This window comes from Protomyctophum bolini (genome assembly GCF_963924005.1).
Source record: "Protomyctophum bolini genome assembly, chromosome: 3".
NCBI lineage: Eukaryota > Metazoa > Chordata > Actinopteri > Myctophiformes > Myctophidae > Protomyctophum > Protomyctophum bolini.
The window spans coordinates 18,248,750-18,272,182 of record NC_137864.1 but is presented as its reverse complement, the minus strand read 5'-3'; the positions used below and the strand labels follow the sequence as shown (position 1 = coordinate 18,272,182).

The window sequence follows — 23,433 nt, the reverse complement described above, 5'->3', positions numbered from 1 at the left end:
AATACTATAAAAGGGTATCTTTTCAAAGACACCCTTTTGGCCAGCACCAAACTTTTGATTTGCATTTTTCTAATAACTCTTGTGAAAAATGCATAAAACCAAATGGACCCATTTGGTTTCATCTTACTCTCTCAATAGTTAAAAATCTATAAGGGTCCATGTCATTTAGCTGGTGGAAAACCACTGCACTAGAACATTGGATTTCTAAAAATGTTTTCAACGGTTTGTGTAGAAAGTCAACTAAAAGCAAAGCATTATGGATCCGGGTCCAGATCTATATAGATCCCAATAAAGACACCCATTCATATAAATGGAAGCAGAAGCTTTTATTCACTTCATATTAGATGGCACAGCAAAATACAGATCCCCCCAAAACATCCAACATGTATCACAGCAAAAGAGGAAAACAAGTCAGTTTATTGGGCTTTAACTAAAAAAATACCGGTACATAAAATGCATGTGCACGTCAAATACTTTAACAAGTAGAGTATTGGAGAAACTTGGATTTCAGCCCAGGTCAAGTATGTCGCATCACTCTTAATCATAATTTATAGACATAATCAATGCTGGGTGCCATATTTTCAATAAGGAGGGCAGACTTCCCCTAGAAGATGAGAATGGTAAGGCCTGAAGGCAGATTTCTAAGTACAAATGCCTTGTTCAGGGTGTTTTCACATCAATGAGTCTAATAATGTATGTAAATTATTATCCACAGCTAGTCAACCCTTTATTAGAAACTGACATCATATTCCCAAATGGAACACAGAGGAAAAACAGTATTAACAATGAAGGTCTCACTAATGATAAAAAAAGAAAATTCATAAGTAAAATAAAACACAAACTTAAAAGTAGGTCTTGTGTTTCTTCACACCCCATCCTTACCAATAACCCAGTGGTTCTCAAAGTGGGGTCCAGGGACACTCAGGATTCCTTGAGGGGGTTCCAAATGGACCCTTACAGGGCCACAACTCGCGTACTAATTGAACCAAATGGACCCATTTGGCTCCATTTGTACGAGTTATACTCGAGAAATAAAGGGGGGGAAAAAGTCTGAGAACCACTGCCATAATTCAATGAAGTGTACACAAGATGGTTTAGAGAATAAAAGAACTGCTTCCTGGTCATAACAGCATTACAAGATCTTAAGTCACCTCGGTTCATATTCATTGCCATACATAAATCTTTTCTTTGCATGTGACCTTTTTCCGACAATGAGCTCATCAGTCCCCGGTTCCAGATCCTACCCTATCCCCATAATGTATATGTATACATACGTATATGCCCCATTTTGAACGCGACCACATACAGTACTGACACGCACGCATGCACGCCCACACACACACACACACACACATCCTGCTCCTTCAACTAAACAATATATCCAAATCCAATCTTTCGATCGTTTCTCTCGCTCATATCTCCCCAGACTCTCTCTCTTCAGAGCTGGAGTGTCTATCTCTCTCGAGTGAGAGGGATCTCTCTCGTTCCCTGCCCTTGGCCATGTCCGGGGAGGTGGACCTCTCCCTGTCTCCAAACTCCACTCTCCCTGTCTCCTCTCGCCGTCCTTCTCCTCCGCTCTCCCTCCCTCCGCTCTCTCTCCATCTCTCCTGGGAAAGGGAGCGTTCTCCGTCACGGGTGTTAGATGATCTGTCTCTGGAGGACCTGTGCAAAAGAATGAACACACACACACACACACACACAAAAGAAGATCACATATACATGGGAGACAATCACTCCAGCATATTGACAATGATGCGTTCCTAGTAAAGACAGCCCCAAGCACTCGCAATACTATTCTTTTAACAGTAGTCATTACGCAGAAAATTAGCCAACACCACAGATAATCAATTGAGAAATCTTAGGGTTTGATTGCCTGATTATGCATAATGGAAAATACACCCTTCCAAAACAATAGAGATACCCAAACCTTATATACCGAATATAACTAGAATGTGGCACTATAATTAGAATGTGGCACTGATCTCTGTACAGGCGACTGGTAAAGCATGAACTTCAGCAACATAAAGGAGAAGAATTGATCTCAGATCAATTCATAATCTAAGTCAAGATGAATTCTACATAACAGCCAGGGGATTTTCAGACACAACAGCCACCAGTGAGACAGCCTCACCTCTTAGTCCTCTTACTACTATTCCTGTGAGAGTGAGAGCGTGAGCGATGACTGTCTTTGTGTCGGTGCTTCCTCTCCCTGTCCCGGTCACGCTCACCCCCCTCTTCTCTGGAGCGAGAGGAGTGGTGGCGCCTTGAATGATGGGAAGACGAGCTGCCTCCATCCCTGGGATAGGTACATGGAATGACAGGAACACATTAGATGACAAGGAGTATGGTCCCCATTGACTAAACTTTGGTTCCCACATAATTTGTATTTATGTATTTTTTTGTGCATAGATTTAGGTGAACGTACATCCAAACTCAAGAGGCTCAGAGGCAGACTTGCATGCCTCAAACATTGCATATCTGCCCGGCACACCGAGTTCCTATTTTTAAAGAAATCCCGGCGCTGATTGTGTTAAGGGCCAGTCAACTGTCATCCGTGATTTGTTTTGGCACGATGATGCATCTCAGTTTCACTAAATGGTCAAATTTTAACGACATTGTACAATACGAATCTACACTGTTGTACAAGTCTTCACAGTTAATTTGGTTACATTGTTTTTCCTGGCCAGTCACAGTTTGTCTTAGAGCTGCTATGTAAAGGCTTATAACACTTATAACATTGGAATGAACTGAAGAATATTAATGCAAGGCCAATATAATTAATTCATGTTAGTTTACAATTTATTAAAATGTTAAGACTTTAATATTTGAGTGATTATTTATAATATACAATTTATATAATATTTGATGTAACATTAAAGCACTTCAAAAAATTAAAAATGAGTTCATAATATGTATCTGACTTCTTGTATTAACTGATACAAGTATAGCCATGGGCAGTAATATAAAAAATAATTGAAAAAAATCGTAGAATCAAGGTAATTGTAATCAGGGTTTCTGCTAGGCATTTTCTGGGCCAGCCAACCTGACCAGTAAGATTGTATTTCTACGGCCAAATGATACATTATACTGCCATAATGTAATAAACATCAAGTGCCTGTGCAGTGAATCATCCAGCAGACATGTTACACCTCGTTACTGTGCAGTAACGTAAACAGTGTTTCTTTCCACTTACCAAAGATGCTGTGCTGTTCTTGCGTTTAGTTTCCTAAAGCATATCTACATCATCATGAAAGGCTATCACATGCCAAAAATAACAAAGTAGTCGGGACAGGCAAGTGATCTGCTTTTTTAGGTTTCATGTTGGGTCTTTGCATATTGTTCAGTCTTAATATGTAGGCTATAGCCATGAGATTCTTTGTTTTATTACTGTTACGTAAAGATCAAAACATTCAAAGGAAGTAGGCATACCTATATCGCTCTCCACTTCTTGATCTTGACCTGAGAAGCAAACAGACAGATAGAGTAAGTTTCATTTACAGCATTTTGATGACACAAGATACTTTTTGGTGTGAATATGGTTGTCGTCATAACAGTTACTCACCTCCTTCGTTCTCTCTGACTCTCCCTTGTTTCTCTCTCCCTCTCCCACTCTCGCTCTCTTTCACGCTCTCGTTCCCTCTCGCTCTCCCTCTCTCGTTCACGCTCCAACTCCCATTCCTTTTCTCGCTCTTCTTCCTTGTCACGTTCCTCCCTTCTTCTCATTCGCATTCTTTCTTGTTTCTCAACAACTGCTTTCTGTTAAATGAAAATAACAAACCTAATTAAACATTGTGACATGTAGCTTTAGTTGAGCTAAATTAAATTATGCCTTCTGAAATCTTTTTTTTTAATACTATACAAGAGGGGTTCCCATCCAGAAGGGTTAGAAAACCAAAGGGGTTCCCGCCCAGAATGGGTTAAGTAGACAATATTTAGAAACACATTTAGCCTCTCAGGCACGTTATTTTGCATACGGACAGTCACGTGTAGGTATAAACATATGGTTTACCCGTAGCCTGTCAAGCTTTTCACGGATTTCGATGAAGCCCAGGTGCAGTTTGCCTCCAAAGTGGTCGGCCAGACGGCGGTCGTTGTCGTGGAGACCCAGGTAGGCTGAGCATACCTCACACACCCTCAGCTTCTGTTGCTGGAAGCTGGAGGCTGGCATGGAATTCCTGTACACATCCTATAGTAATGGAAAACATTTGTTTTCTATTTTATTTTACACATTTGCATTTTGAACTGTCCTTGGTTCCCTGCTGAAGGTAAGAGCATCGTACCGAACCTTTTACCAATGGCACGTGAAAATGATGTATTATTGTGAATTAAATTCATCATTACTAAACTTAACATAATTTCCTTGTTTCTGTTTTGTAAAACCTTTTTGCTTTATTCTCAGAGGAGACAGCGACAGAGAGACATCTCTAGCTGAAATCAAACCAGACCACAGTACATACATAAACATTTCCAGAGATTTGGTTGACAGATTTTTATTAAGACTTTTCTTTAGAACATGGGTCTCTCACCTCTGCCTCTTTCTTCATGGCACGGGTCTTCTCGACCTGCTCCAGAACTAGCTGGGCCTCATCCACATTACCCTCACCACCAAGCTGTTCTGCCCGCGCCAACAGCTTACCAATCTCCTCGTTCAACTCGTGGACACGCTCAGCCTGATTGTGATATGGAGCAAAAAAGAAAAGAAAGACAAAAAGGTTAAAGAAAATAAAGCAACAGAGGTAGTAATTTTAAATGTTCGCTTTTCTGTGTGTTATTATGCCAATTTGATTTACCGGTAGCTGTATCCTCCTGTATTGGTTACTGTCTAGGGATGGGCATGAAAGGTTCGACTAGCTGAACAGCCGGTGTGGAACAGGTGTCGACTACCAGTTTACAATAAATGGTCTTATTGGTGTTAGAAATTCTGATCATGAGTCTGCTAGCCCTTTGGCAATCAGCATTCCACCTTTGGAGGATTACAGCGCAACAAGAGAAAGCAAAGAGAAATAACCTTTTCTTAAAAGCAATTCATTTCACCTGATGAAAAGTAAAACGCATACAAGAGGCTCAGTGTTCTTGCCAAGCAGTAACTGGCCACAGCTGCAAATGCCTCGGTTCCAGGCGAGTTTTCCACTATGGGGCAGGTGTTCAACAAATAGGCCTGTCACCTGAACATGGTCACCATTGTATTTTAGGACATTCCTATATACCGTAAGCGTATATGGTCAGTCTAAAACAAATGAGAAAATATCAGTCTGATTGATATTTTCTCATTTGTCTTACTTAGATTAAGATTAAGTTAAGCCATTAATACTTGGAACACATCTACACAGAGTTGTCTACAAGCTTGTAGATCTGCTGCTATGAAAGATTGTGAAAACGTGTGCAAATCTTTGAATATATATATATATTCTTTCACAGCAAACTTTTTTTTTTTTTAACTTTCGACAGAGCATTAGTCTGACATGGGGGAACAACGGTCGGACTAGCGCTCGAACATGCGCTGCTCCCGTGCTTGTGGTGATGGTTAGGGTTTGAGGTAGGTTGTCGGTCTAATGACTGTCGGAACAAAAATAGTATCGGCACTAAAGCCTGTACCCCTTTGAACAACATATTTTCAGATGGGGGTCGGTGGCCAATTACATATAGTTTTTGGGGTCCTTGAGCACCACTGACAGTGACAAAAACATAGTTTTTTAAAAAAAAACTTATGATTTAGAAGACCTTTGTAGAATCTGGTCTCAGGTCTGTGTGATTTGGTAAAATGGAGGTGGCTAAATTAGTTTGGAAATGTGTTGCTAATGTGTTGCTAATGTTATTTTTTAGCATCACTGGCTTGGTCATTTACTTTTCTAGAAATCTAAAAGGCTTTGATTGTGATATAGATACCGTTGCCTATCCTCGACACGTTTCTCTTTGGCACCCATTTCTTTACACATGCACACCTGTGATGTGACAAGTCGACTTGATTTGAAAATGTACTTTATTACTACTGAAAAACTAAAAACTAAAAAGATACATAAAGACCTTTTAACACCCCATAGCTCACCTTTGCTGCGACTTCAGCACTGATCTCATCCTGTGTTTCAGCAAGTCTCTTCTTGGCCAACTCAGTCCTACGGTCACAGTCAGCAATGAAAGACTGAAGATGCTCTGCAGCCTGTGCAAAAACATCAAAGCCAGGAAATGTTCAAACTGTACACGTGAAATTGTACACACTCGTGTTTCCATTACGAAAGAGTCAACATTATGTCATACCTAGTGTCATACCTGTCAAACAAGAAAAAGAAAAAAAAACAGTGCACCAATACACAGATTCTGTGTGAGAATGACAGAAACATAACTCACATCCAGCTCAAAGAAGTACTCTTGTTGCTTGGAGGCAATCTCAAAGTCAGCTCTAAGGGCCAGGTCATGTACTTTCACACATTCCCCCAAGTCCATTCTCTGTAGGAAACAAAACAACAAAGATCAATACATCAATATGGGGTGAAACTGAAATATCCATTAAAGATAGGTGTCAAGTGATTGCAGTTTCTATGTGTTTGTAATAATAATAATAATCTTTATTGTCCCAAAGGATATTCATCTTCACATGTCAAATGTTCAAACACCCACATCAAAACACATAGCACATAACACCAAGACAATACAAAAACATGAGGTCCCCCCCCACTGTATACAGAACCATCCTATCGGTGGGGCAGTTTGTTTAATGCCGTGATGGCTGAGGGGACAAAACTCTTACTAAAACAGACCTTTTTTCCATAGAAAGATTCTGTATCTTTGTCAAAATGTAATGCATTAAAAAAGCGATACAGGGGATGATCAGTGTAATTTAATATATAAAGTGCTATGCTAACCGTGGGATGACCTTAATGTTCATATCAGAAAGTGTGGCGTTAGGGAGTCTGATGATCTTAAGCAATACTGAAAAGTTTGTTTCTGTTGGGAACTTGGGCATGGACACTGACAGTATGGTGTAGAAACATGTGGAACAGCACAACAGCTACAGGTTGAATAATGCTTTTGTACAATAATAACAGAAGATGAGGGCCCCGGCAACAGATAATGATTTTAACTTTAATAACTATGTTAAAAGTGAGTCCAAGATGTGTGAAAGTGACAACCTTTTCTACTGTTTTACTGAGGAGTGTCCAGTGCGGGTTGTTTCAATGACCAGTTATTTTGTTTTGTCCACATTCAACTCTAGATAGTTGTCAGTGCACCACTGTGTAAAATGAGAAATGGTGTTTGGATAGTCCGTAATAGTTATTTTAGTATTTAAAGTATGTGATGTTAGTGGGGTGAGGGGCTAATACTGTCATTTGTGTATAGTGTGTAGAGGAAAGGACTGAGACACAACCTTGAACAACACCCCTGTGTTGGTCATAACGGTTGATGATAATAGGGTGGCCAGACGTCCGGTTTCACGCCGGACAGTCCGGTTTTAGACCCACCTGTCCTCCTCCCACCTCAACCTCTGGCCAGACACATAATTGTCAGTTTTTTTAGATATACAGTGCTTGTGTCATAACTGTCATTTACGTCGTCTCTGTATTAAAATCTCTGCAGCGCTGCTCAGCTCCGCAGCGAGTCAGCCACACTCCCACTGTCTTAAAAAGAGAGAGAGGAGACGTTCGGAGTGTTGCTATGTCTGCTTAATAATAAGCGACTTTGGCCTTGTTTTATAAAATAGCCTACTAAGCCTAGTCAGGCTTCTTTTGGGCTTGTTTTCATAGACATGGTTGCTTGTTTCTCTTCCAAAACCTGGCAACACTGCCAGTGGGATGGTCGGTTTGTTTGTTGTGGAATGTGTGCTCTCACAATCACTTTAGTATAGTTAATGTAGAGATAAATAAACCAAATATGCCGAAATGAAAAACTACATTCAATGACCAATTGAGCAAGGAACTCGACATCATAAAGAAAGGGAGGCTAAAGCACTGTGAACATATAGGCTACTGGCTTCATTCTATGTCCCACACTGATGACCATAAGACTGTATAAAAAACCCACAAGAAAGAGATTAAACATAAAACATATCTAAACATGAAATAAAATAAATTGATTATAAAAGGAATGACCTTTGTGGTACCCTATTTAAAAGGGTTAATTTAATTAGCAAATATATGTTCTCTGTGGACATAATGCTGGAGATGGTGGTGAAAATCAGGTGTGTGCAATAGTAGTAGTAGTAATAATAATAATAATAATATCTGGGATTTTTATAGCGCTTTTCTAAACACTGTGTCTGTCTGTTTGGGGGGGGGGGGCGAGGGCTGGGGAGCGAGCCCCGCAAAAGTGTCCTCTTTTCTGAGGTCTTGCAGGTGGCCACCCTATAGAATGATGAACCTACTTTAACCGTTTGTGGTCCATTACTCAAAAAGTTGTGAGTCAAACTCAAAACAGAGTTGCTGTCATATAAGCTGGGAGAAGTGGGTACAAGCTGTGGGTCTCGAAGTGATACTCACAGTGCCTGACAGAATGTCATGAGGACATGAATCCAAAAGGTGACTCTTGCAGACCCGCTCATCTGAGAATTTGATTCTCTGTCGCATGGTGTCTCCTATAAAAAAATAACACAGGAAAAAATGTACTATCCATGACAAACCAAATATAAAAGGAGGTGCACGCGATTTCGATGCAGACTTAAAGTTACCACCAACAAATAACACATTCTGTAACAGATAAAAGTGCAAAGTGATGTTCCTGTCCTGACATATCAACACAAAACGACAGCAGCTGGAAACAAACAAGGGGCCGCAGGTAAGTCATGAGAGTAAAATATGCAAAACATCTTAATGTTCTTCTCGGGCATTCCAGCCATGCAGACAGACAATGTTTACTGTCTGGTAAATGAGTTTAGTTAGTTGACGTCGCTCATCATAACAGACAACAGGTAGCTAGCCGAGTGGCTAAGTTAGCCATGGGGCTAGGTTCACACAGAGGCTAGGTTAGCAAAGCATGCCTCATCATTAGTCGGTCTGGCAAGCTAACGCTAGCTGCTAATAAGGCTAGCCTTCAAATACCAACGCGGCGGTTGGAGAAGGATCATAATCGCGGTTGTCATCAACAGCGCCAGCCAGCCAGCCCCGGGGCTTACCGTCTCTCCCCGTCCCCATGAGCTGGTCCAGCATCGCTCTCATCTGGGCCTGGGCCGACATGTTCTCCCCGGTGTTTATCCACGATGCTCCTCGGCAACACACGCAGGCCTCTCTGGTCCTCCTCCTCCACCGCGGACAACTTTTAACCGAGAGGAGCCCCCAATTAAGTTCCCTCGAAAACACCAGCCAGTATCCACTCGAGAAAATGTTCTGCTTGGTTTATTATCCCTCTAAGTGTTTTATGTGTAGATGTATGTGATGAATAGAGGCACGTTTAGTATCTAAACGGGTCTAACGTTGTTTTCCAAAAGTGTGGCTGGATGATGTGGATCCACCTCGTCTTCGGTCTCAGTTACAAACTGCTCGTGTGGCGAGACTGCGAGTTGAGACACACAGAGACAGACATTGGTTGGAAAATAGTTTTTGTATTAAAATAAATAAGTCGGTTGTACTGTGGGTGAAAATGTTGAGCACAGCATATTCTATACTTCTGGCGGTTTGACCTAGAAGTTGGCAAGTTTTAATATTCCCTTTCTTTCTTCTCTCTCGACTTCCTATCTTTTTGGTACGCGTCGTAAAGCTAGCCGCGCTTCTGCGCCTGGAGGAAGTGCGGCAGTTTTTCTCGCGCACGGGGTACCTTTTTTTGCCTGCTTATATTTGTTTAAGGCAATGGTTTTCATCAACCATTTTGATACCACTGAGGGTCCATTATTTATTCTGCATTTGAGCCACGGACCATTTGATGAGGTTTAGTCTCTGCAGACCAAAAACGAAATAATTATTTGTTTTTGTCCACAATTCCATGCTTTGATATTGTTATAATTTAGAAGAGATAACCGTGAGCAAAAATAACAATTCTACATTTTCTAATTGTGTAGACTTCTTGCAAATTAAGTAATTCAGATGTTTAACAATAAAGATCTATAAGGGTCCATTTGGTTACCAACTCTCCATCATTTAGCTGGGGACCCCCTGGAATCCTCTCAAGGACAAACTGGTGGTCCCCGGACCACTGGTTGAAAACCACTGGTGTAAGGTTAACACGTTAACATCTTACATCTTTGCTCATCGAGATATACTTAACTCGAATGCCCTACCCTGACCCACTATCTATAATACATTTTACATTGAAAAAATGTGTGGCTGTAAATTGTGATGTCACCAGACCAGTCCATAAACAACAAAGCCTCCATAAAGGTACGGTCGCCCCTTTTCCATCTCGCCCCACTACTCTATCTAGCTGTAAATAACAAACATAATTCATGTTGGTGATTATATCATATATAAAAGGTATTATCATATTAATCATATCATATTACTAGCCAGCCATATGGTTCACATGTACGCTCGTCATGGCGGAACGTCCCTGTTTTGGGCAACTTGATACAATTGCAACGTTAATGTCTCCATAATAAATGTTCAAATCTGAAATATAAAGTGCTCACCCAGGACGGCCAGGAGCCAATTTTGCACGGGCTGGTATTAGCACCCGTGCATTCCGTATTCTTCAATAAAACAAATTTAATCCTATCGATGGCCATTTTCTAAAACCGTTGTAATGAATCAGACATAGGCCTACGTATCAGAGTGCAATACACGTCCCAACCGCGAGGGGTGCGCAGTGGACGCATATGGCGAAAATAACTGAGAAATTGGCCGGCGGTCGGACACAAATGCTTTTTATTGAACAATACGGAATTTAACGGCTCATAATATCTGCCCGAGCAAAATTCTAACATGCGTGGCTCCGGGGGTGAGTACTTTATATCAGAAATATGAACGTTTATGTTGACATTAACGTGTAACGTAGCAAGGTGCGCAAAACAGGACGAAGTAGCATCATAACTATGACTATATGCTTCAGGGCAAAAAATTACCGCATGTTCTTCGCATGATTGGCAGGCGAGGAAGTGTAGCCATCATCAATCCCAATTATTATTATTTTGTTTGAAAGTAATAACCCGGTTATTTATTTCGCTGGTGGTATTGACTGACTGAACTGCTGTTTTGATGAATTATACATTTCATCGGTAGTATAGATGAGTCATGCTAATACGACCATTCAGCCATATATTTTATTATTTTGTTTTGTTGTTTAGGGCACGCCCATACAGTCAGACAGTCATCCACAAAGTAGAGCCACCCCCAACCTATGCCCCCAACCCAACCCAAACACACTCTGTGTCCCGCCCCTACTGGAAAAATGGCGACAGCGATATTGCGGCTCTCACGCCGACTTGCCACGAAAAACGTGGGATTGAGCCGTAGCGGTGGCTCCAAAACGTCGAATTTAAGCAGTGGAGTTCCATGTCGGACTGCGGTGTCAACGACCTCGGGCGCAATCCTACCGAAACCGGATAAAGTAAGTGTTTTTCGTTCTGTTGACGATCGGACCCAGTTTAAAGCTGTTCATTTCTGTTTTATGATTGACACGAGCAGTAACCAATCGGGGTTGATGATACGTTCTAGAAAATGATTCGGTAGCCAATCAACGTGTGTTTGTTTTTACGCAAAGGCAACCTCAAGGAAGTAGTAGGCTACTGTACGTGTTCGAGAAAAATGTTGAAATTTCATGTACTAAATCAAATGTACACGGCATTCATTGTCTGCCCGTGATGCCAGTAATTTAGTAAACAATCTAATCTAGATACTATAGCCATAAACTATTTACTATTAGCAAAGATAACGATTGGCAACAAACTGTACTGAGACTTGAAATCGCTCTGATGTTGTAATGTGAAACCCTGTCCTTAAATTAGAATCTACGTCTTAGACAATTCATTAAAGCCAACACCAGTATGTCCCCCTCAAAGCCAAGTAATTATTTTATAATGACAAGAGAAGAGGACGTTGTAGGCCTATCTATCGAGATTTGACTGCGTTTCTGTGAGCCCGTGTGGTGGTAATACAGTATCATACCAGTCGATGGTTCTTAATTCTTAAGAGGAACACCGACTATTAAAACTTGAGTTACATTACATCAAATGTATGAATAGCTCATGCATTTCCAATTAATTATATCAATGTTAAGTTAAAACTCCCCTGATAATGCTAATTATTTACAGTTTTATATGGAGTTGTGAGTTGTCCCCTCTATATGAAGAGAGCTATTCAATGTTTTATTTGGGAAACGCAAGACGTCAAAAGTCAGTCCTACTATTTGTCACACATGTTATGTTACCACAGTGAAATTTGTTCTCCGCATTTACCCATCTCTTGGAGCGGTGAGCCGCAGCCATGCCGCGTTCAGAAATAATTTGTAGTTGATCTGAGTCTGACCCTCCCAATCCAACCCTTGATGCTGAGTGCCAGGCAGGCAGGCATTTTTCCCATTTGTACAGTCTTTGGTTTGGGATGACCCGGCCAGTGATCAAACCCCGACCTCCCAGTTTCAAGGCGGACACTAAGTCCACTGTCTGGTTCAGAGGCAAAGTCGATGTTCACACACATGTAAATCTTTGTACAAGTACAAATGATTCTAGTTTGCTGAATGATCGATCAGTGGATTTTCCTATGAAAATGTATTGTATAGATTGTAACTAAACAGCTCCTTGTCTCCCCCAGTTTATATCCCATTCCATCTTAATATAGCCATTTCCCCCCTTGTTTTTCAGATATCCTTTGGCCTCATCCGAATGACAGCAGTGGTCGTGCCTTTCCTTTACGTTGGAACACTTATCAGCAAGAACTTTGCTGCCCTACTGGAAGAGCACGACATCTTTGTTCCAGAGGATGATGACGACGACGACTGAATTAACGTTAGTAAATGAGGAGAAAGGACAGCGTGAATGTCATTACAGATGCACAATTCTAACATTCAAACATAAGCTCTTATACAACATTTTTTTATTTGTAATTTTAACCTATTTGTAAAGCGTGTGTGACTGTGAACTTCATTATAGAAATGGATAAAAATGAAAATTGCAATGATGACAATTCGACAGATGTTAACTGAAATCTATTTGCCTATGTAGGGTCTGTTCAATCATGACTTGGGGCATGGATGGTAGTGCCAGGAAGGAGTGAAGGAGATCGAATGATGATTGAATGCAACATCACTGTGACCACTGTGTCCATCCAGCTCGTCCGTCCCTCATTCACACCTTTTTTAAATAGATTCCATATCATGTTTATGTGAGGCTATCATGGCTATCAGTCAGGCCTTCACTCTTGTTTGCATGTGCCTGTCAAGGTTAATAAAGTCTATAAATATTAAAGAAAATCGTAAGCATTTTCATTCTTTGGTAGTCCTGTTCTCGTGTTGAATCTTCATTGAGGCAGCAATTGCAGTGGTGTGCTGAAGCAAATGTCCAAGAGTAAATGTAGTGCCAGTCATATTCTGCCAGAGCCATGACAAGTCATGTAAGTTATTGTTATTGTAACAGGCTAACAGTCATAGCAGGTGTCCCCACCAATCAGGTGTCTCTTGTCCCTTCCTGCAGTGCAGCATTGGCCAGTCTCAGATGTTCTTTGAGGGAGCTTGTTTCCAATTGGCTGCGGCCCTTCACCTCGTTTAGTTCCACATATGCTGTTTTATAGCGCTCATACGCTGCTTCCTTCTCCTAGTAGAGATTAATAGCACATGGCAAACGTCAAAAGTACGGGAGACATGCTAACTAGACTGTTGTATAATACAGTAGTTATACACATTTGTGATCATTGTTTGTATGTTTTACATTATTGTCCTTACAAATGGCCCAAATAGAAAAAGACCGAAGCATCAGACAGTAAGTACCTTAATGAGGGATTGAACCTCAGACCGTAGACAGCTAATTTCCTTTTGAAGATATTCCACCTCCTTTTCTTTTGCTCTTAACTGAACCTGAAACAGAAATATACCTTCTTACTATTATTTCACACATGCACTTGCAGAGATGGAGGGTTTTTGTCTATGGGGAGTACAACAGGGTACATGAAATGCTATTTATTTAGTTGACGGGGGTCCCCCAGGACTCTGTGCCCTCCTTTTTTCCCCCCTCTCTATGCCAAACCTCTTTGCCGCAAATAGCCGATAAACACTCTTGCAACGTGTCAGAGCAAGGTGACGTGTGAGCTTTTAGATATGCTATTTTTGCTGACTTCGCCCCTGAATAGGTTTCATCATTCATGTAGTTAAATTGATGGTTTCTGCTACCATTGCATGATTGCACAAGCAAGACCCAAAGAACATTGGAGTGAGCTGGCAGGAAGCAAAAGCCCAGGCCCAGAACAGAAGAGTGTGAGATGGAGAGCTCTGGTGACTGCCTGCCACTCAACGGGGTAAAGAGGATTAAGTCACATTGCACAGGGATCATATCCTGTCACAAAAGCTTAAATTCGTAAATGTATTTCCGGCAGTAGATGGCAGTATGTTCTGCCCCAGAATGTGTCCAATCAGAGGTTGGTTGATGACGCAAATGTGGTCCCTGGGAATGAAGAAGGAGACATTGCCAAAAGATAAAATAAAAAATAACCGTTATTGCCATAGGGAGTGTAATGTGGGCATGACCTGCAATATGAATGACCTGGTTAATTTATTTGTGTTAGGGTGCATGAGGCTCCGACCATGCAATTATTAGAGAACTGTTTACTTGGACGCTAAATAAAAGTATTCCTCGATGAGTTGGAGTTAATTGTAAGAGAATATTAGAGCGGATCATAATGTTCTCTTAATGACACGTTTACACGAGGCATTTGTATTCTGATTGAGCTGTCATTCTGAATATTAGTGGAATATTCCGGATCTTGTAAATTTCCTCCCAAATTGTTTTAAAGCTCTTCTGCATCAATTTGGTATTTATGAGAATCACAGATCCTGACATGAAGTTGACAATGTACCACACAACTATTTCAGGTCACTCATTTGTTTTTAAAATACCTCGGTGTCTGGTGCACTACGCTCGGTGCTTCCGAGGGCAGGTAAATCTGACTTCTGTCCTGTGACCAGGAGACGCATTCGACTGATTTCCTCAGCGAGTTTGGCCCTGAGATCCTAAAAGAAGATGAAAATTATATAATATTATATAGAAACATTGGAGTTTACTGATGCTGATGCTCTCTCTCTCTCTCTCTCTCCAACCTGGTTCTCTTTGTGGAGCTGGTCCATCTCCCTCTGCTTGGAACCCAGTTCTATCTCTTTGCGTCTGCCACTCTGGTCTCTCACATTCAGCTCCAGGCACTTCTGAGAGTAGTGTTCAGACAGAACATCCAGCTCACTGTGTAAGGAGTCAGCCTGCAGGGGCCTGACACACAGACATTATGGGCTGTCTTATCATGTGATGTCACACAAGTCAAGAGGTCATGGAACATCTAAAGCCTTCGGCAAGATGGAGAATACACAGTACAATCCTAAATGGACCCTCATTGTTAGATTTCTACATTCAGAGTTACAAACTCTTTGAATAATCTTACCGTTGTCCTCTGTATGTTTTGTCCATGTGTGAACCCCCTACTGCCGTCTTACTGGTCATCTCTTCTCTGTGAAGCTGTTTTAGTGCCTCCATAGCTATAGTGCAGTGAATTAAAATGGTATGAAGAAAAACAAAAACAAGGTGGCATATGGGTATTGTATAGAAAGTGAAGCTGTACAGCATGTTAATGGTAAAGGGACCTTCATGCTAGCCATTGCCAGCTAATAGGGTTGTTGTAGAAAATCTTCTGGTTCTGTAGGTGTATGTGTGTAGTATACATTTACACCACCTAAACCAGAACCATTGCCACTTTTGTCAAAGTTACATGTATAAGGTCAGTTTTTCTATGTAAATTATTTGTGGCTACATTAATTTAGCTGTACTCAGTATATATATTTAAATTAGTACCACATCACTAAAATTAATTCAGGTCCAAAGGTCAGCTTTAGACACAACACACATACACAGTACACTAAATGATGCCTTTAGTGTGTATGTCATGACAGCCTTCTAGTCTAGGTACTGCATGTTCTGACCCATGGAGCTGCATTTTCAGAACCTCACTGCACTCTGTTATTACTGTCAGGTATGCGTGATTTGGAATCCCACCAACACTCCAGGATCCCACCGCCGTTCCAGGATCCAGGACCCGCCTTACCGTGTGTGTCTGATTGGCTCCCGGGCAGGCATAGTTTTACTGAGGTTAGGTTTAGGCATAGATTTACTGAGGTTAGGTTTAGGGTTAGGTTTAGGCATAGTTTTACTGAGGTTAGGGTTAGGTTTAAGCATAGTTGCAAAAAACGAGAACTGCAGCAACTACTGGCCAATCACAGCAGGGTTTTCTGGAGCGAGGGTGGGATTCCAAATCACGCGCCAGGCATATTACCTTTGGAAGCAGCCTCGCTCTCCTCCTGTAGCAGCCGGTCCTTCTCTCTCTCCAGCTCCCGGATCTCCCTGCCGTGTTTCTCCTGCAGCTCCTCCAGTGTTTTGTGATGAGCCGACACCATGGCTTCCAGTTTGGCCCTACAAGGAGCCCCAGGGCCGCATGGACTGTCCACCTCAATCCCCATGGCAACCCGGTCCTTTTTGATGCTCTCCACCTGCAGTCTCAGGGACAGGGCCTGCAGCCGGACACACAGAAAACAATAAGGAGGGAAAGCATCTGATGGGGGAAGAAGAGAAAGAGTATAGATGAAGAGTGAGGAAGAGGAGTAAGAAGAAAGGGAAAGGAGGCTGTCTAGAGATTTGTTATTGCTCCAGATGTGTATGTATATGCACTGATGTATCGCCACATATTGGTATCGGCAGTTTTTTGCCATTATCGGTCAATATCGGTATCTGCGGAAAAAAACATTAACATAAACATTAACACACCTGTTCCAATCGGCAGTAGCCGATATTTATCTGTTGTTAAGCATACATTTTGCTCTGGCTATGTTGGTGTGTTGGTTATGTATGTGCAGCATACCAAGCTGTAGATTCTGAACAGTTATTTCTTATTTCAGGCACAAAAGCCTGAAACAATAACACCAAAAACTAAATAAACAAATATCGGTATCCGTATCGGCTAAATTCATATTTCACACATCGGTATCTGCCAAGAATTTCGGTGCATCCCTAATATATATACAATATACAAACAATTTTTGTGGTCTTATACATTTAGATGGAGTACATTGTTGATGTAAATGTTCTCCATTTCGGCGTTTCCTACCTCCCTTTGAAGGGCTTCGGCTGTGCTTGATTTATTGGTTTGGGCACCATTTACAAATGGAAGAGCCTCTTTGGAGATAGATTCATTAGCTTGGAAACCAATCACACAAGAGATGTCCAGCTCTGGGCTTGCTCTTGATTGAATAGCAGATTGGCAGCCAATGGGAGGCTGGAATGCGTCTTGATTGCTTGATTGATGCGTCTGAGCTCCAATGAGAGACGGCACAGGGATGTCCCTATCATGAGATATCCTCTCCAGTTCTGCCCACTTCTCGTTGACCTCTGAGTCTATGGTGTCAATTACAGGCACAGGGACACTTCCCTTCTTCAGCTCAACCGAGTCCCACCTGCTGCCCATCTCACTGTATGGGACGCCCTCTTCAAACCACTTATTCCTCTGTTCCAATCGCTTTACTTGCTCTCTGTCCCAGCCCTCCCCAGCTTCTCTCTGACTGGCTGGATATAAGCCAGATGGTGTTCTGTCCAGGTCGAGGTCTACAGAGCCATCTTGGTAGTGGTCAGCATGATCACGAGAGTTAGCAGAACGAGTAGGTTTATAGCTGGAGTCTTTGCGGGTGAGCCGAGAGGGAGGTTGGCATGGCGACACGGGGTTCTCTTTCTCACGGCCGGTATCTGATTGGCTGGGGTTGGAATCAGGGGAGAGACAAGAGGATAATGTTACCCATCGTAGCCGTAATAATAGACTGTGTCCAGTACACAGTGGACCACAGATCATATTGTCTGCATTTCTTCACTATGTTCTGGAATTCAGAAAAAGATCTTTGCAACATCTGTTCTCCACATTTGGCCAGTGGATTTTGAGTACATTCCATTATCCAAAAAGACATACAAAAGCGTCAATTACTGATGCTACATCTAACATTCCCTCACATGTCTATGAAATTATAGCAAGCATATGATATTATATATACATCACACATGATATATTCTGTAAGTGTTGGCAATACTGACAGCATTTGATATAATTTGCTTTGTATAGGCTCATTTACAAAGCCATTTTTTCCTTTTCACTTTCAAAGTTAAAACAACACTGAGGACTTTACTCTGTAGGCTATATTAGTAAGACCTCTACTTCAACAATCTCATTTTCTCCAAAGTGCTTCTTGGAAGAGTGAAACTCGGCACCCTTTTCCAGCAGGATGTGCTCCTTGGAAGTAAAGGCAGACTCACAGTTTTGTTGCTGTATTGAATTGCTGTCATTTAAACCACTGTTCTCAACATCGGTTCAGAGGACCACCTCCAAGTGGACCGCTACGGGTCCATTTGGTTCAATCAGATAGTTAAATTAACGCTGATGATTTTACAGTGTAGATTGGTGTCCCAGAGATAAAAATAAATCACACTTGTGTGAAGTGAGGGGCGCCTGACTTATAGAAGCCTGCACATATATTATATGGCAGGGTCACTTTCATTCATTGCAGATTTACTGCCACAACAATATACATTACAAGACATGAATGCTGCAGTGTGTAAAACAAAACCAATCACAATATTTATGTCGCCGCACATGGCGTCACATTACTTTCACTGCTTTAACATTAAAAGTCCATAGACTTTGGCTGCCATATGATGTAATTTCAAACGGCATACGGTGGAGAGCCTAGCGCCTCTCAGAAAAAGACTATATCAAGCCGGGGGTCCTTGAAATTCAAAAGTTTGAGAATCACTGGTTTAAACACATGAGCATGTACTGTAACAGTAGTGCAAACAAAGTACACGCGGCAAGCACAGCACACTGTCTTCAGACTCACTGTGTGTTCGTCTGAATGACCTGCTTCAGTAGCTTCACCCAGTTCCGTCGCAGTTTAGAGGTAGTGGCAGAGAGACTGAACACTGTTCTCTTTGTCTGGAGGAGATGAAACGATAAGAGGAAAGAAAAGAATGTGCACAATTAAGTCGAATTTATGGGCTTCGGTGAAAAATGTCAATTGAGAGATATATATATATATTGTTTTTTTACTGTGATCAGTGTCTGTCTTCAGAGCGTTCAACTGAACAAATGTGGGGTATTTTTGTCGAGACACAACACTTATTTGCCAGAGCAGAAATGTGACCATAATTAAGGAAGGAAGTGAATAGGCAAAGCATGTGACTGCTGTGTTTGGCTGCTTACTGTCTGTTACAGTCTGCTGTGTATTGTGTGTAGAGCAGGGGTGCCCTGCACACTTTTTAGACTTTAGAGCTACTTTCAAAATGACCAGCTCAACCAGATCTAAAAATAATAATATATATATTATCCCATTGCTGAAAATACATATTAGACAAACGCACTTGGAATGGAAAATAGAGGGAAGAAATGGAATTGGTAGGGTTTTCTTTTATATAAAACTTTGTAATAATGACGATGGTGCAAAACACTCTTGAAAACAAAGTATTGCATTTTGGTTTTAAGCTGGCAGGCCTTTCTTATGTCAATCAAGTGAAGTCACCTTAATTCAAGTGGGAGATGCCAAAAATAGTTTTTGATTCATATAAATGATATATGTTTAGGGGGCATGTCATGTCACTGTGGTCTACCTGCAGCCTGTGTGATCTACTCTGTGTGTGTGTGTGTGTGTGTGTGTGTGTGTGTGTGTGTGTGTGTGTGTGTGTGTGTGTGTGTGTGTGTGTGTGTGTGTGTGTGTGTGTGTAAATTTGCATAAATACATGTATTTGCAAGCCATAGTTCTTCTCGATATCACATTCGGACACATTAACACAGAATGTTAGATCAATCTCTCCATCCAGGTCATCTGACTGCAACACAATGAAAGGAATAAAAGATTACACAACTAAGATGAACATCCTTGAAAAGGCACTGCAAATAAATTGAACACTTGGCATGAATCTCCCATAGTGTATAATGCTGCAATAGTTTATTGGGTGGTGTATTTCAAGGGGTTTAGGTCATGACCCGAACATTAAAATGAGCCTCAAAATTGTTTAAATGTTATACATACAAACACAACAAACACAAACATTTCTTGCTTTGTTTTTAGAATCTTACCTCTGCCTCAGAGTCTCTGTAAAACCTCAATGAAGTATCACCCAAGACAAACCAGTGTTTCCTCCACTGTTAAACACACAGAGGAGCCATTTTGACCACTTTCATTTAAAGCTCAATAGTATTCGTTAAGAGTTATTCACTTGTTGTAAACACAAACATCTTCTTACCTTGCCATTTCCATCGAGTCTGGACATCCATCCCTTAAGATGAAAAAGATCCAGATTCAAGCGAGACAGAACAAAACAGTAGTCACAGCTGTGAACTGTACAGAAAACTGAACCGAACTGTTTCCGTTACAAGTGTCCTAACTGATGTTGAATGTCCTTCTTCTGAGACAGAGGCATCATACATGCACTCAATAACCACCAGTGGTGGAAAGTAACATGTACTCAAGTACTGTACTTAAGAACAATTTTCAGGTACTTTTACTTTACTGGAGTATTTCCAAATTTCATTACTTTTACTTTTACTCCACTACATCTCAGAGGCAAATATGGTACTTATGGTACTCCACTACAATTATTTGAAAACATTAGTTACTAGTTACTTTGTATATATTTTTTTACAAAACATACATTATAATATCCACTTCAGCACTATTTCGGCCATTTGAAAATAGCAGATCTAAAAACTCACACTGTGTTGCATCGTGACTCACTGTGAGCTTGTAGATCTGCTATTTTCAAGAGATTTTCATACATTTGAAAACTTGAAATGGAACATTCTGCATAGTGAGTACTTTTACTTTTGTAACTTTATGTACATTGTTATGCCAATACTTTTACTAAAGTAGATTTTGAATTCCGGACTTTGTACAGGGTTTGATGAGGTCAGATCAACATATGGAATGTCAGAACAGGTCAGCTCCTTATAAGGAGATCTAAGGGTATAAGGGGAAGTGTCTTGAGTATAGGGTTTGATGAGGGTCCAGGTAGGGCAGAGGCCTTAATTTTCGGGCAGATGCAGATTAATGCAGATCTGGGTGATGATCCAGTCTTCTCCATGTATGGCTATCCAGGGTTTGATGAAGTCAGTGTCGTGATCTTCATATATGGAGACGGCCATATATGGAACGTGTCACGAGGTGTGACAGACCAACGACCATATATGGTGGTGTGACGTATCACGAGGCGTGACAGTCTGACGACCATATATGATGGCGTGATGGAGACTGACAGGTTTTGCAGGTTTCCATTGTAATCTGCGACTATACGGTCGCAATGAGTGATGGGAAACCAGGAAATAGAGTCTATGTTCCAATCGATCCAATGTAGTTATTATTTATTACAAGCTCTTAGTCTTTTTTAAGACTTTTCATTTGTTAACTGTTTATGTCATCTACAAGCTCACAATGTCACACTGCGATGCATTGTAAGCTTGTAGATGGTAGAAGTGTATGGGGCATATAAAACATAAATAATTGAATTATGTAGATACCAGGTTTCTGACCATAAGCAATACAAATGTAATGCGTAATTAAACATGAAAACGCATTCTCATTCTTAAAACTAGCACTGACCCCACAACAGGAAGCATAATAAAGAGGAACTGAGACATCACTCAAAAGAAGAAGAGAAGTGAAATAGAAATAGGCATATTTTTGTCCTACACCACCCCCTCATTTTGTAGTAAATATGGTTGGACTTATGCATCTCAAAGCATGCAAGACAAGTCGGAATATATGAACAAAAGATAACGGAAAATGTGGTGCCCACTGCCCAGTATGACATTGTATGTAAATAACAGAAGAAAATAGGGAGGTTCCAAAGTTGTATCACTTAAGTTTTCAAAGTTAAAATATTAAAAAAACTATAAGTGAAAAGTACAAACATACGTGTCCACAGTAAGCTGGATTTTGTTTTACAATTTGAATGGATTTTCTAATTGAACATATGTAGGAGTAGTTAGACGCCAAACCTTTGAGGAGAATATAGTATAGAAATAGTGTAGGATATCTTGAGTGCGTTTGCTGATGCTGTAGCAAGCCCATAAAAAATATTACTATTTATCTCACACAGAAGTAGGTCTACATTTGAGACAGTGACCTACCCTATAACCTAATACGTCTCAAGCATCTGGTGGCTGTGTTCCATCATGTGAAGTTTCTATTTACTAAAAAGTGGGTTTATGTTTGTTATGTGATCATTAGATTACATCATCATCCGGTGAACTTTTTAGACCATCCCACAAGTTCTCTTCTTGACATTAAAATGCTGAGCTTGCAGCGTTGATTATAGTGTGTGTGATACATCCTAGATTCCTAGAATCTATTAATAAGCATGATGCATCAACGTGAACATTCTGCCCTGAAAACTATAGTGCTAACTAATAGCTTTTCCTTCAAGGTGCTTCTATACAGGTGGGCCCCGCCTGAGGTGAGAGAACTGAACTAAATGTCAGGGAGCTTATAAAGTATTCATATATGAATAAGTCATTTCTTTCTTAATTGTTTTATGAAGGGGAGAACTCTCACCGTTTGGCTATCTTCTGGTAGACCCCGCTCCTTTCCTCTTGTTGATCTGTGCTTTCCACTTTTATCTGAACCCTAGTATGGAATATGAGGCAGATTGTGTTTATTTTTACTTTGCCAAATTGTAGCCATATGTTTCATATATCCTTTCTTTTTACAGTACCTGTGAGTGAAGAGATGTTGTTGACTGCCTTCGAGACATTCCATCATCTGAGTCACGATATTTCTCCCGCCTGTCTCTCCCTCTCTCTCTGCCTCTCCCTCGCTCGTCTGGCTCAACTCTTGAACTGGAAATATATGTTTCATCTTGACATCTTAAAAGAAAGAGAAAGAATGAATGTAGGAGCATATAAGCTTAAAATGCAGACAAAAATGGCAGCAGCATTGTTCTATGCATCTTTCCTGCTAAAATGAACCTTCACATTCCTCTGTAGAAACTCTATAACTCAAGGATATACTTCATTATACTTTTTATACTCTTTTTATGTGACCAGAGGGCAATTTATTTCATTTTTAGCTAAACTAGCAAACCTGCTTTGAAACTAATTTGAAAGCAAACTGACATTGAAAACAAAAAGTCAAAACGAAATAAAAAATAAAAGCTTATAAGCTAATATTAAATAACTTCATACTGTGAAAGAGCGTACTGCCCACCTAGGTGTTCTTGGCCCCTGGGCCCTTCGTGGGCTAGGACTCTGGGTCCTCCTCCTCATCCCTTGTAACTCCTCCTCATCCATGTTGACTTTTGGA

The 23,433-nt window shown here is 40.9% G+C and overlaps 3 protein-coding genes across 3 annotated transcripts; 1 reads left to right on the top strand and 2 right to left on the bottom strand.

Annotated features, from left to right (window-relative positions):
- Window positions 1-307: 307 nt before the first annotated feature.
- Window positions 308-9,695, bottom strand: LOC308310858 (putative RNA-binding protein Luc7-like 1). Its single transcript, XM_080757311.1, has 10 exons — window positions 9,104-9,695; window positions 8,472-8,566; window positions 6,346-6,444; window positions 6,047-6,157; window positions 4,527-4,670; window positions 4,010-4,186; window positions 3,563-3,756; window positions 3,430-3,459; window positions 2,132-2,296; window positions 308-1,662 (listed from the first exon to the last, which is right to left on the bottom strand). Exons 1-10 carry the CDS (start codon window positions 9,162-9,164, stop codon window positions 1,413-1,415), a joined length of 1,326 nt encoding a protein of 441 aa, XP_080613437.1. The 5' UTR covers window positions 9,165-9,695; the 3' UTR covers window positions 308-1,412.
- A 1,581-nt stretch (window positions 9,696-11,276) lies between these two features.
- On the top strand, window positions 11,277-13,326 carry LOC308310884 (essential MCU regulator, mitochondrial-like). The gene is made up of 3 exons (XM_080757341.1): window positions 11,277-11,466; window positions 12,719-12,862; window positions 13,079-13,326. Exons 1-2 carry the CDS (start codon window positions 11,308-11,310, stop codon window positions 12,854-12,856), a joined length of 297 nt encoding a protein of 98 aa, XP_080613467.1. The 5' UTR covers window positions 11,277-11,307; the 3' UTR covers window positions 12,857-12,862; window positions 13,079-13,326.
- Window positions 13,327-13,470: 144 nt separating this feature from the next.
- Window positions 13,471-22,876, bottom strand: LOC308310834 (TRIO and F-actin-binding protein-like). Its single transcript, XM_080757279.1, has 13 exons — window positions 22,847-22,876; window positions 22,687-22,758; window positions 20,381-20,413; window positions 20,214-20,279; window positions 19,874-19,963; window positions 18,979-19,073; window positions 17,208-17,847; window positions 16,380-16,614; window positions 15,495-15,588; window positions 15,163-15,325; window positions 14,962-15,075; window positions 13,840-13,926; window positions 13,471-13,666 (listed from the first exon to the last, which is right to left on the bottom strand). Exons 3-13 carry the CDS (start codon window positions 20,405-20,407, stop codon window positions 13,520-13,522), a joined length of 1,758 nt encoding a protein of 585 aa, XP_080613405.1. The 5' UTR covers window positions 20,408-20,413; window positions 22,687-22,758; window positions 22,847-22,876; the 3' UTR covers window positions 13,471-13,519.
- Between the last annotated feature and the right edge of the window lie 557 nt (window positions 22,877-23,433).

Bases quoted from the DNA above. Each gene is read 5' to 3' on its own strand.
- LOC308310858 (XM_080757311.1), bottom strand. From the start codon at position 9,164: ATGTCGGCCCAGGCCCAGATGAGAGCGATGCTGGACCAGCTCATGGGG. The intron at 6,158-6,345 runs GTGAGTTATGTT...GTTTTTGCACAG, and splicing joins AGTACTTCTTTGAGCTGGAT to GCTGCAGAGCATCTTCAGTC. The intron at 2,297-3,429 runs GTATGCCTACTT...TACCTATCCCAG, and splicing joins AGAAGTGGAGAGCGATATAG to GGATGGAGGCAGCTCGTCTT.
- LOC308310884 (XM_080757341.1), top strand. From the start codon at position 11,308: ATGGCGACAGCGATATTGCGGCTCTCACGCCGACTTGCCACGAAAAAC. The intron at 11,467-12,718 runs GTAAGTGTTTTT...CTTGTTTTTCAG, and splicing joins TCCTACCGAAACCGGATAAA to ATATCCTTTGGCCTCATCCG.
- LOC308310834 (XM_080757279.1), bottom strand. From the start codon at position 20,407: ATGTCCAGACTCGATGGAAATGGCAAG. The intron at 19,964-20,213 runs GTAAGATTCTAA...ATTGTGTTGCAG, and splicing joins ACAGAGACTCTGAGGCAGAG to TCAGATGACCTGGATGGAGA. The intron at 17,848-18,978 runs GTGAGTCTGAAG...TTCCAACCCCAG, and splicing joins GTCATTCAGACGAACACACA to CCAATCAGATACCGGCCGTG.